Raw genomic sequence first — 12775 nt, forward strand, 5'->3', positions numbered from 1 at the left:
ACCACATTGCCCTGGGTCTGGAGTCACGTGTAGGCCAGACCAGGTAAGGATGGCAGATTTCCTTCCCTAAAGGACATTAAGTGAGCCAGATGGGTTTTTAGGATAATCGATGGTAGTTTCATGAAAGCAAAATACTGCGGATGCTGGAAATCTGAAACAAAAACTGCTGGAAAACCTCAGCAGGTCTGACAGCATCTGTGGAGAGAAAGACAGAGATAACATTGCGAGTCCGTATGACTCTTCAGAACTAAAGAGAAGTAAAAATGTGGTGAAATATACACTGTTTAAGGGGGGTGGGACAGGTGAAGCTGGATAGAAGGCCAGTGATAGGTGGAGACAAAGGAGAGATTGCAAAAGACATCATAAACAAAAGGTTGATGGTGGTGGTACTCGCTAAAGGAGGTGTTAAGAAGACATTAAGAGTAGATGGTAGTTTCATGGTCACCATCACTGAGGCTAGCTTCCAATTCCAGGTTTATTAATTGAATTTAAATTCCACCAACTGCTGTGATTTGAGCCCATGCACCCAGAGCATTAACCTGGGCCTCAGGAGTATTAGTCCAGTGACATAACTACCCCACCACCATCTCTCCATAGGTTGGAGGTAGGATCAAAGGTTCAGTCAAAGAGCTGATTTAAAGGGCTCTCCCCTCTCCCAAGATCTCCTCCTTTGGCTCATACAAACATACAAATGAGTAGGAGTAGACAACTGAGCCCCTCGAGCCTGCTCTGTCATTCAATAAGATCATAGCTGATTTGATTGTAACCTCGATCCCACATTTCTGCCTGCCCCCGATAAACTTTCTATCCCCCTGTTAATCAAGAAACTATCTGGCTCTGCTTTAAAAATATTTAAAGACTCTGCTTGCACTGCCTTCCTGTTAGCCAGCCAATCTTCTATCCATGCCAATGTGCTACCCCTACACCATGAGCTTTCATTTTCCACAATAACCTTTGATTTGGCACTATATCAAATGCCTTCTGGAAACCTAAGTACGGTACATCCACCGGTTCCCCTTTACCCGCAGCACATGCAACTCTTTCAAAGAACTCCACTAAATTAGTTAACATGATCTCCCTTTCACAAAACCATGTCGACTCTGCCTTTAATTTTTTCTAAGTGCCCTGCTAAAACATCTTTATTAATATCTTCTAACATTTTCCCTGTGACAGATGTTAGGCTAACTGGCCTGTAGTTTCCTGCTTTCTGTCTCCCTCCCTTTTTGAATAAAGGAATTCTATTTGCTTTTTCCCAATCTAAATGGAAACTTCCCGAATTTAGAGAAGTTTGGAAAATTAAAACCAGTGCATCAACTACCTCACTAGCCACTGCTTTCAAGACCTTGGGGTGAAGTCCATCCAAACCTGAGGATTTGTCAGCCTGCAGCTCCAATTTGCTCAATACCACTTCCCTGGTGATTGTAATTTTCCTGAATTCCTCCCTTGCTTCCATTTCCTGACTTGCAGCTATTTCCGGGGCGTTACTTGTGTCCTCTGCAGTGAGAGCCAAAGCAAAATATCTGTTTAATTCATCCGCCGTCTCCCTACTTTCCATTGTCAATTCCCCAACTCTTAATTTGTTAACTCTTTTCTTACTTAAATATGTATAGAAACTTTTACTATCCGTCTTTATATTACTAGTTAGCTTTCTCCCATATTCTAATTTTCACTCCTTATTAATCATTTTGTCATTCTCTGCTGCTCCCGAAAGTCATTCCAATCTTCGGATCTGCTTGTCTGAATAGGTTTCCTTAAAACAACTTGGGATGATTTTCTGTGTTAACAGTTCTAAATAAAGGCAAGCTGACAGCAGACAGCAAGATCCCACAAACTGCAATAAGATAATTGGTCATTTAATCTGTTTTAGTGGTGCAAGTTGAGGATTAGAGGAACAGGAGAAAGCCAATTAAATCCTTGAGCTCGTTTCGTCATTCACTGAAATTATGACTGATCCGCATCTCAACATCACTGACTTGCCTCTCTTCCCTATCCCATAGTACCCTCACTGAACATAAATCTAGCAATCTTAGCTCTGAAAGATCCATTAGACCCCCATCCTTTTTTTTTGGGTGTGGGGGGGGGGGGGAGCTTGTGGGGAGATAGTGTTCCAGATTTCCACTACCCGTTGTGTGAAGAAATGCATTCTGTCGGCATTCCAGAAAAATAATGGAATTATCCTATAGTTTGGATGCATTTAAAGGGAAACTAGATAAGCACACAAGGGATAAACGATCAGACGGGTGTGCTGATAGGGCGAGGGAGGGTGAGGGAGTGCGCGGTTGTGCGCAGAGTGGTCACAAACACAGGCAGAGAGCTGTTAGGCCGAAAGGCTTGTGTAAATGCTAATATAATTTATGTTTGAACAGCATAGGACAGGAGGCAGCCATTGGTGCTTGTGCTGGCTCTTTGAAGGAGCTGTTCAATTAGTCCCACTCTCCCTGCTTTCCTATAAATTTTCCCCCTTCAAATACTTACCCAAATCCCTTATGAAAGTTATTTGAAGCTTGAACTAAGTGACTCTCAATTAAGAACGGACCACATTTCCAAAGCTCTAGGAGCAAGGATTGAAGTGAAATTTAGGTCTTTAATTTTTTTTTAAATCAAGATACAGACCATGTAACTAGAGTCTTGGATAGATTTATGCGACGAGCAGGACTGAACCCAATCAGGATGGAGCTGGTAACCTACCTAGGCCCTCGGATTCAAACAGGTAAGTCTCGTCGACACCAACCGCTCTGCACCACGCCAGGAAATTGGCAGTATTGTCACGTGCAAAAAAGGAGCCAGATGGAGCATCAGTTTTACATGGAACTTTCCTCATTGTAAAATGCTAAAAAAAAAATGAAGGTGCACAGAATTATACAAAAATACGCCAGTTATACTTTTATGCTTTATGAACCTAGATTTCATACCAAAAGGCTAAACACTCACTTCCTCCACCTTCGACCATCTACAAGGTGCACTGCAGCAACTTGCCAAAGCTCAATCGACAGCACCTCCCAAAACCCGCGACTTCTACCACCTAGGACAAAGGCAGCAGATATATGCTAATGCCACCACCAGCAAGCTCCCCTCCAAGCCAGACAACATCCTGACTTGGAAATATATCGCCGTACCTTCACTGTCACTGGGTCAAAACCTGGACCTCCCTCTCTATCACCGCTGCGGATGTACCTACACCACATGGACTGCAACGGTTCAAGAAGGCAGCTCACCCCCACCTTATCAAGGGCAAATAAGCATGGAAAATAAGTGCTGGTCTTGCCAGCGTATTCCCAGAATTATCTTCTTAAAATGCAGTATTATTAGACTAGGATCTAAAGCAGTAGCTATACCCCTTTTTCAAACAAATCTATCCTGAAGTTAGCAATAGTATTGAGTGAATTTTACTCGAGTTCCAATTTTAATTTAAGGCATTTGGAGTGGGTGGGGTGAAAGGATTGAGGGAAGGGATGGGCAGGAAGAGGGAAAGAGCAGAGAAGAAAGGAAAGAAAGAATTTGAAATGGTTAAAATAGCTCGGGTCTCATTTTTGGAGCAGCCAGAACATTGCCAACTACACCCACCCGTAAGTAAATGAACAAGATTCCAAGTGGTCACACAACTCCAGCAATAGCATAAAGACTGAATGCGTGTGTGTAAGCATGTGTCACAATCCCAATGTCCTGTGCTGCCCTCTGCAAAGCTGAGCTTTCACCAAGTCTAGGTCTGAAGCTGATCGCCATCTGTTGCACAATTTCATTAGCAATGTTAGCACCAGTGCATGTTCATGTAAAATATTCATTAAACTCCACTCACAGCAGCCACAACATTCTAATTACTCGCATCTTTCAATCAAGCCTCATTATGTTTCTGACAGCAACTGCTTTGTGGAAACCAATGAGCTACCAGTTTTCAGTGGAGTGTTTAATATCCCTCTGCTCAATGATAAACCAATTTTTGAGTGAAAGGGTGATTAACAGTAACAGCTATTTAAAGAGACAATAAACTGGGTCTTCACCGCTCAGCATTGAAAGCACTGCAGATGTTTTTGTGCCAATAGCTAGAAGATTGACAGCAATCCAATTTAAAAGGAGCAGAAAGAAACATGTGAGCCTGTCAAAGGGAGATCAGGATGTTGGGAACATAGGAACCGGCTAAAGCCATTCTGCCCCAAGTCTGTTCTACCATTCAATTAGATCATAGTTGGTCTGTACCTCAGCTCCATTGACCTGTCTTTACTCATAACTCCAAACAGCAACAATCTACTGACCCCCAAGCTTGAAAGCGTCAATTGATCCCCAGTATTCATAGCCTTTTGCTGAGATGGAAGGAAGGAGTGTCCAGATTTCCAGTACCTTTTGGGTAAAGAAATCCTTCCTGACTCATTTTAAGGCTCTGCCTCTTTGTTCCAGTTTCCCTTTATCTGCCCTATCAAATCCCTCAATCACCCTTCATTTTCTATTAGGGACTACAAGCCTAGACTTTTCAACGTTGTCATCATAATTTACACCTTTCAGCCCTGGTATCATGCTGGTGAAACTGTGCCATTCCACCTCCAAGGCCCATATATCCTACCTGGGTGTAGTGGCCAGAGCTGAACACCGTTCCTACAGGTGGTGTCTGGCCAAAATTCTGTAGAATTGAACCATCAGTTCCTCCTCTTTATTTTCCAGCCCCCTTGAGCAATGGGTCACATTCCATTTGCCCTTTTGCTTACATGTTGCACACATGCTTTGAGTCATTTATGTACCTGGAGCCCAACCTCTCCTTTGTTCCTCGTCTCCCAACATTAAGAAAAGATTTAATTTGGGTCTCTCTTGGATCCAGCTGAGTGACCTCATTTCCCCACCTGAATTCTCACCCACGGAGACTGGGCTCTTGTTCAGTGTATTTTGAAGTCACACTCCAGCCATGTTTTGCTGTAACTCCTTACATAAACTGCACATTTAAGCCATATTAAAATTAACGCCACAGTGTTTTTACATAGGATTAAATAAAATCTACAGCGGAGAAAGAGGCTAATACTATATTCAAGGCTCCTTCTATCCTTCCTCAGCAAACTCTGTCAGTGCAAACCTCTGTTCCTTTCTCCTTCGTGTTTATCCAGCCTCCACTTAAATATATCTATACTATCCATCTCAATCACTCTCTGTGATAGCAAGTCCCACATTGTCACCACTGAGTTCAAAACGTTTCTCCCGAATTTCCCCATTTGGTTTCTTGTGACCAACTCATGTCGACAGCGTCTAGTCTTACTCTTCACAAATGGAAAGACTCCGTCTACTCCATCAAAGCCCTTCATAATTTTTAAACACTTTGCATTGATGCTAAAAATTTGTTGGGGCAATTTTACAAGCTTTGCCTCATAGCAACATATGCGAAACTCAAATACCTGATGCTTAAGATACTCCGAATATTAAAGCCTAGAATAGATTAGACTCATCTTCACTGCCTCTCATGTTAAGTTTTATTCATTCTTAGAATGTGGGCATCATGGGCAAAGTCAGCCTTTATTGCCCATCCCTAATTGCCCTTGAGGTAGTGATGGTGGGCCACCTTCTTGAACCGCTGCTATACTACTGCAGTTGGCAATTAAGGCTCAATCACGTGGGTGTGGATCTGGATACACGTACAGGACAGCAGCTTCCTTTCCTAACCAAATGGAAAGCCAGCACCTGGGAACATGCACCAACCTAGATATTATGTGGGAGATTTGCAGTGGATTTGACACAACACCACCTTTTAACATGGTAAAACAATTCTAGGTTCTTGACAGGAGCAATTATCAAGCAAAATTTGATGCCCAGCCACATCTGGAGGTATTTGGACAGATGACCAAAGGCTTGGTCAAAGGCAGGGGGATGGTTGGAGGGGAGAGAATAGAGAGCCTGAGAGGCGGTGGGGGATGGAGAGAAGAGAGGGGGGAGGCAGAGGGAGAGACCAAGAGCAGAGAGGTTTAGGAAGGGAATTCCAAATCTTTGAACTTAGGCAGCTGAAGGTACAGAATGCGTTTCAATGCACAGAAAGAACAAATGGTAGTTTCATCAAGCTGCCAATTCACTGCTTCATGGAAGGTTTTACGTTTGATTATGTGAATTAATGGAAAATGATCTGTGAATTAACTAGAGCAATCAGCCATAATTTCCCCAATTGCAGGGGGCAGAAACTCTGTGCTTGTGTATTCACAATACTGATTTCATTTTGGCTCAATTTTAGTGACTTTTGCGGTTGGGTGTTATTGTGAAGATGTGCTTCCTGCCAAATAATGAATTTTTAATCCATTGACTGGAAATCTGAATTGAACATTTTAAAAACAGACTTGTAAAAATATGGAGATGTTAATGACTTGACTTTGCAGCCCAAGATGACTAACCCTAATTTGCATTATTATATGTTCCACATTCTAATTCATTGGGAATCAGTCTGTCTTCAAAACCCATCAGAGACAATGACTTCAGGAGAGTGTGAAGGATTCACATCTCCTATTATGTTGGCAATCACCTGAGGTATTCAACTGTTGGAGATGGAGTATTAAGGCAAATCACTTGGGCAATGGGACATGGATAAGTTAGCTTCCAGACATGAGCTAATAAAGTCACCTTTGGAATACACAATGATCTTTTTCAATCACCCCGGTAGTTGGAGAAAGGTCACATGACAAGCCGACCCTTTACATGTTTTAAACACATGTTGTTTCAGCAGATTGGAAGACAAGCAGCTTAGAGAGAAGACCTAAGCGGGGTCCCTCCTGCCTCCTTTTTTCTCCAAGCCTTGGTTGCTGACTGTGATCATCCAGGGACAATCTGCTGCAGACAGAGATTTCTTAATAGAATTCAACCCAGCACTGCCATCTCCTGCAGACCAACCAACTCAATCATCCACATCTTAAATCAGAAGCAGAGGCTATTGAATTCAGCCAGTCACCAAACTGCACACTTTTACTTTATTTACAGACTCTAATTTGGCCAAACTATCCTCCCCCAGTCTGTAATCTGTATTTGTGTGTATGTGAACTTCAAGTGTGTGCGCGCATCAGTGCATATTTTATTATTTTACTTAGGTCAGTTTATAATAAAGCCAATCTCCTTCTTTGTTAAACTCAAGAAAACCTGTCCCTATTGGTTCTTTTATGATCACAGCATGTAAACAGTTAAGTACTCATTGAATTGGGAAGTACATCCTTTCCAAAAAAGAAAATCTGTTGTGTTCAAACAGAAGTCGAAGAGGGGAGCCATTTGACCCCTCCTCACCAAGGTCGCGACAGTATCTTTAGCAAGAATTAACACACTTGTAAATATACATCACTAAAATACCTGGCACCTCCTCTTGTTCCCGTTGAACTATCTCCACCCGGACTTGTAGTTTAGTAACTCCAGGATTCAAAGAGGACGCTCTGACTCACCTGTTGATACTCTGGATTCCCGCATTCCTTCACTTTCTGTTGAAGAATAGCGATCAGTTTACAAAGCACTACTCCGTTATCCAACTCGGTCATGAAGCTCTCTGCTCGGACCTCCTTCCCTAGAATATAAATTCTTCATCTCATTATGGTGCTTTGGTTTGAGGGAGTGAGGAAAGGTTGGGGAAAGATGTCAACGACAAAGTTAAAACCAAACAAAATTCTGGAGAAGCACAAGTTTTGTTGGGGTGGGGGGTGGCCGGGCTGGGTGGGGGGTGCGAGGAGAGAGTAGAGAATGGCCAACCTTTGGGAGAGGAGGGATCAGTGCCCAAGGTGGTGGGGGAGGGGAAGGCTAGGTGGCTGGGAGGGAGGGCATGGGTTCAGCATCCTAGGAGGGTGAGATTTTAGTGCCCCTTTCCCCTGCCAAAGTACATCAAAGATCATTTGACAAGGTCAACACAGAGGCTATTTCCAGTAGCTGGAGAGTCTAGAACTAGGTGACATAGCCTCAGGATAATGGTATCAGCTATTCAGGACTGAGAGGAGGAGGAAGAGAAATTTCTTCACTCAGAGGTCTGTGAATCTTTGGAATCCTCTACCTGAGAGAGCTGTATATTCAACACTGAGATCGATAGGAACTTGGACACTAAGGGAACCAAGGGATCTGGTGAAAGGCAGGAAAGTGGAGTTGAGCTGGTAGCAGCCATGATCTTATTGAATGGTGGAGCAGGCTCAAGGGGCTGAATGGTCTACTGTTACTGCTATTTCTAGTGTTAAGTAAACCTCACCAAGCATCCCACTTAGCCAGATGGACAGGTCCTCCTGCATTGGCACCAAACTGGCCTCATGTCGCACTGCCAGCCACTGATCGTACTGGGTAACATCTGCAAGTCCTGGTCCATGTCTGGGAATCAAAGGGCTCCTCGAGCATGAAGGTGCATCACCAAACCACATCTATTGAAATAAAGAAAGGCTTCCATTTATACAGTGCCTTTCGTGATCTCAAGATCTTCTTCACAGGCAATGAAGTGCTTTTGAAGTATGGTCACTATTGCAATCTAGGAAACACAGCAGCTTATTTGTACACAGCAAGGTCCCACCAACAGCCAGGCGATCATGGTCAGATCATCTGTTTTTACATGTTGGATGAAGGCTTAATATCAGCCAGGTCACCAGTGATAACTCCCCTGTTCTTCTGCAAAGTACTGTGCTATCACTGCTAGATGTTATTAGATGGTTATGTTCTAAACTGTCTCTTTAATTCAAGGTAAAATGGAGTACCTAAAAGGGGCACATGAGCTGAATGGCATGGTTGCCATGGGGACAGGGGTCCCAGGTCTGCTACTGAAACCCACATGCCACATTTAACACCTGAATACCAAGGACAGAGCAGCTGGCTTTGCCATGGGTAGACTTACAAACTCTCAGGCAGTCCGATTAAAAAGCTCTGGACAAAGACAGAGAAGGACAAGAAAACAGCAGTTGCTATGAGCAGCAAGAAGAAAGGCCGTTCTTTATTAGCTACTGGGCAGAATGTGCTTGGGAGCATGTTCTCTAGTCAAAGAGATGGAACCCATGGAAATTTAAGGGCACCAGACGATTCACCCTGGAGAGGCCAGGAGAAGGAATCACTGGAGTGAGCCTGGCTGCTGGAAGTCGATTTGGGGATTCTCAGAAGACTACGGGAAACAAAGTTCAACATACAACTTTAAGAAACAGAGAGAAGCAAGCCTGCGGGAAGTTGGGTATACCCTTGGACTGGTTCTTGTAAAAACTACAATTCTGTGGAGAATGTGTAATGTGTAAACATGGCATGTGTTAAGAAACTAAAGGAATACCTGTTCTGTAGCTTAGAGCAATAGTTTCCCTCTAAGTAATGCTTTGTTAATGTTGATTTTAGCTTGTTTATTACAGTAAAAGTCTTAAAAGCTTGAAATCTTGTTGTGCAATTCCTTTAAGTCAGTCACTGGGAATTCAAATCTTTTTTTTAAAAAAAGGTTATCAAACTCTACAGGCATCATAATGAGGGGGCAGATGAGGCCTTGGTTTAATACTTCACCCAGAAGGAAATCAGATGAAATTTCTTTTTCCAGAGAGTGATGAGAATGTTGGAGTTGAAGCAAATGGTATAGAGACATCTGGGGAGGAACTGGTTGGGCTGAATGGCCTGTTACTATGTCAAATATCCTATTTAACCTGTTTGGGGAATAAATATTGGCCAGGAAACCTGGATGACCATCCCTGTTCTTCAAATGAAGAAGATCGATCTTTTACATCCACTTGAGGGGGAAGAGAGGTCCTCAGTTTTAATGCCTCACCCCCAATGATGGCACGTCCAACAGTGCTGCACTCCGACAGTGCTACACAAGAACTGTCGGCCTAGCTGTTTGTGTTCAGGTCCCTGGAGTGGGACTTGAACTCCCAACCTTCTGATTCAAGAGGTGAGTGCATACCTGCTGTGCCGTGGCTGGCATTAACAAACTAATTAAAACCGAGGATTAAAAACTGAATGTTTCTGGAAATATACAAGCTCGTCGGCAGTTTATTGGAGAAATGAAGTGTCTGAAGTTTCAGGTAGGATTCACTCACCTGCTTGAATGAAGAGTATATCATCAAAAATATCATAGCCCATCTCTTTACAAATACTGACTAATCCGCTGAATATTTCCAACATCGTCTCCTTTCCTTGCTCCTACAAAATAACTTATTGGAAGGTGCATAGTCCAAAAATGTGAAATGTGGGACCATTAATTACATGATACACCCTTTTTTTTCCTTAAAGCTTTCAGTTTGTCAAAATAAAAATTAATGGTTCCGTTCAGAATATTTTACATTTAATTAGTAAAATAAAACTAAATTCAATGATACAGAAAGTATAACTACCTGGAGACCTTTCTGCAAAGCCATTGTTTATCCTTCAGTGATCCCCAATTCTCTTCCTGAAAGACAGGACAAAGTCTGATGATGACCATGAAACTATTGTTGATTGTCACAAAAAAACCCCATCTGGGTCACTAATGCCCTTTAGGGAAGGAAATCTGCCACCTTCACCTGGTCTGGCCTACATGTGACTCCAGACCCACAGCAATGTGGTTGACTCGTAAATGCCCCCTGAACAAGGGCAATTAGGGATGGGCAATAAATGCTGGCCTGGCCAGCGACGCCCACGTCCCATGAACGAGTAAAAAAAAAACAATTAAACAAGAGCAAATACCCTAGAAGCACGACCAGCAGAATTGATGTACCCATCAACTTATAAAATCCTCCCCCTCTTTTAGGGCAGTCTTTTCAATCTATTTTAATTTCAGAGTATTTTAAGTTTTGCTAGATATACTGTACGCACATTAACATTTTAAATACAGATCATCTATTCTGTGTACAAAATGGTTAAAATTGCATGTTTTCTCTTTCTCTAAAATACATCCTCTTCCCCCCACACCGCCACCCCCCAGCACATACTAACCACAGGAGACAGATTTAAGGTAATTGGCAAAAGAATCAAGCGGGCAAAGGCGAGGAATTGTTTTTGTTACAAACACAGCAGGTTACAATGTGAAACACACTGCCCAAAAGGGCGGTTGGATCAGATTCAATAGGAACTTTCAAAACTGAATGGAATAAGTATTTGAAGGGAAAAAGCACGGTGTGGGACTAATTGGAGAGCTCCTTCAAAGAGCAGGCACAGGTGCAATGGGCCTGCCCTGCACTGAAGGATTCTATGATATTACGTTAATATCCCACATTCAAAAGGATTACAATTCACCTCAGGGTAAAATGCTGGATTTAAAGAGTAAGTTGAACAAGACATGCAATCCACATCTTTTAGGGTTTTCACCCCAATGGTCAGCCCTGCTCAACTCTTCATGGTGGATGGGCAGAGAGAGAGAGACACAGGGGCAGAGAGAGAGAGAGAGAGACACAGGGGCAGAGAGAGAGACAGACACAGGGGCAGAGAGAGAGAGAGAGACACAGGGGCAGAGAGAGAGAGAGAGACACAGGGGCAGAGAGAGAGAGAGACACAGGGGCAGAGAGAGAGAGAGAGACACAGGGGCAGAGAGAGAGAGAGAGAGAGACACGGGCAGAGAGAGAGAGAGAGAGAGACACAGGGGCAGAGAGAGAGAGACACAGGGGCAGAGAGAGAGAGAGACACAGGGGCAGAGAGAGAGAGAGACACAGGGGCAGAGAGAGAGAGACGGAGATCGAACTTACCAACATAAAGTTGCTTCAGTTTTTATAACTAGTTGCTAAACCAAACCATCGCCAGCACTGACACACACTGGTGAAACTCTCTCCAGCCAGCCCACATTGAAAACTCATGGTAATCTTGCTCCTAATATTTCTCTATATATTTGAATATGCAAAACAAAAAGGCAAGAATAATGAATGCCACCAGTCTTGTGGATGGGAGTAGAGGCTGCTCTTTTGGAAAGAGTTAACACGCTGTGAACTGGAGTAAAGGGCTTGGGTTCAGACCAACCTGTGGGCTTTCCTTACTGGGCAGTTGACAGTGGAGTAAATCTCTCCTTCCTGCTTCAACAAGTACAGAGGCACAGTCAGCCCTTTGTGTCACATACAGGGGGAATGAATCCGTGCACTCAGAGCTTGGTAGAGTAATCAAGGGCAAGCGAGACGGACAGCAGACATCGCACTCAACCGAACAATAGTCTCACTAGAATTGAAGGGGCAGCCATTGCCAAGAATGGGACAAAGACAACACTGATTGCTCAGAGCACACTATTCATACATAGTTGTAAAATGCCAAGTTCAGACATCACAAACATGTTCTGCATCTGCAGCAACAACAAGTAGCAATAAATATCCATCACAGACAACAAAACATCATTCTGGAAAAGATTAACACATAATACAAACTGTTTCCATTGTCACATCACACTATTTCTAATTTTTTTTTAAGCACTTTTATACATTTTACAAGTGACAGTAGCCCATCAGAATAATCCCTGGCTTATTTCATTAATACTGAGTATGTTTCTCATTAATGCAATTTTTGTACAAACACCAGAGATATTGGCCTGGATTTTCTCAGCATGTGGCATCTCACAGTGTTCCCCTTCTGTTAGATTTACTTAATTGACATTTCAGCTTGAGGAGTTTTTGTGTCGTAGCTTGCTGGAAGTATGAGGTGATGACAGTGCACTGAGGATAACGGGGCAATTGAGGTCTCAGTAAACAATGGGATCAACAGCCCACTTCCTTACCCAAGGAGATTGGGGAAAGTAAGAAAAAAGTAGTGTTAACAGCCTTGAAAATTAATTTACTAGCTGCAGGAACGAGACTTCATAGTTTCACTTGCACCCTTTCTGGGCTGGAGAAGTTAAGTGGCATTGCAGGAACAGGAAACTCCCCATTAAACAGGTCCTTATGCTGTTAAGTAC

At 43.1% G+C, this 12775-nt stretch overlaps 1 protein-coding gene across 3 annotated transcripts in view; it reads right to left on the minus strand.

The window, feature by feature from the left end:
- Window positions 1-12775, minus strand: part of gas2l3 (growth arrest-specific 2 like 3) — a 53039-nt gene that overhangs the window by 21749 nt on the left and 18515 nt on the right. Inside the window, exons 1-5 of one of the 3 annotated variants that reach the window (XM_041216015.1) lie at window positions 11589-11634; window positions 10263-10318; window positions 8168-8333; window positions 7383-7501; window positions 2689-2830 (exon numbers count right to left, since the gene is read on the minus strand). In XM_041216015.1, coding sequence (XP_041071949.1) covers window positions 2689-2830; window positions 7383-7501; window positions 8168-8333; window positions 10263-10286 — 451 coding nt within the window. In that variant the 5' untranslated portion in view covers window positions 10287-10318; window positions 11589-11634. Of the gene's footprint in view, window positions 1-2688; window positions 2831-7382; window positions 7502-8167; window positions 8334-10262; window positions 10319-11588; window positions 11635-12775 lie in introns of those variants that run through there. The other 2 variants (XM_041216014.1, XM_041216016.1) reach the window with 2 other exon arrangements.

Source organism: Carcharodon carcharias, chromosome 21, assembly GCF_017639515.1.
Source record: "Carcharodon carcharias isolate sCarCar2 chromosome 21, sCarCar2.pri, whole genome shotgun sequence".
Classification (NCBI taxonomy): Eukaryota; Metazoa; Chordata; class Chondrichthyes; order Lamniformes; family Lamnidae; genus Carcharodon; species Carcharodon carcharias.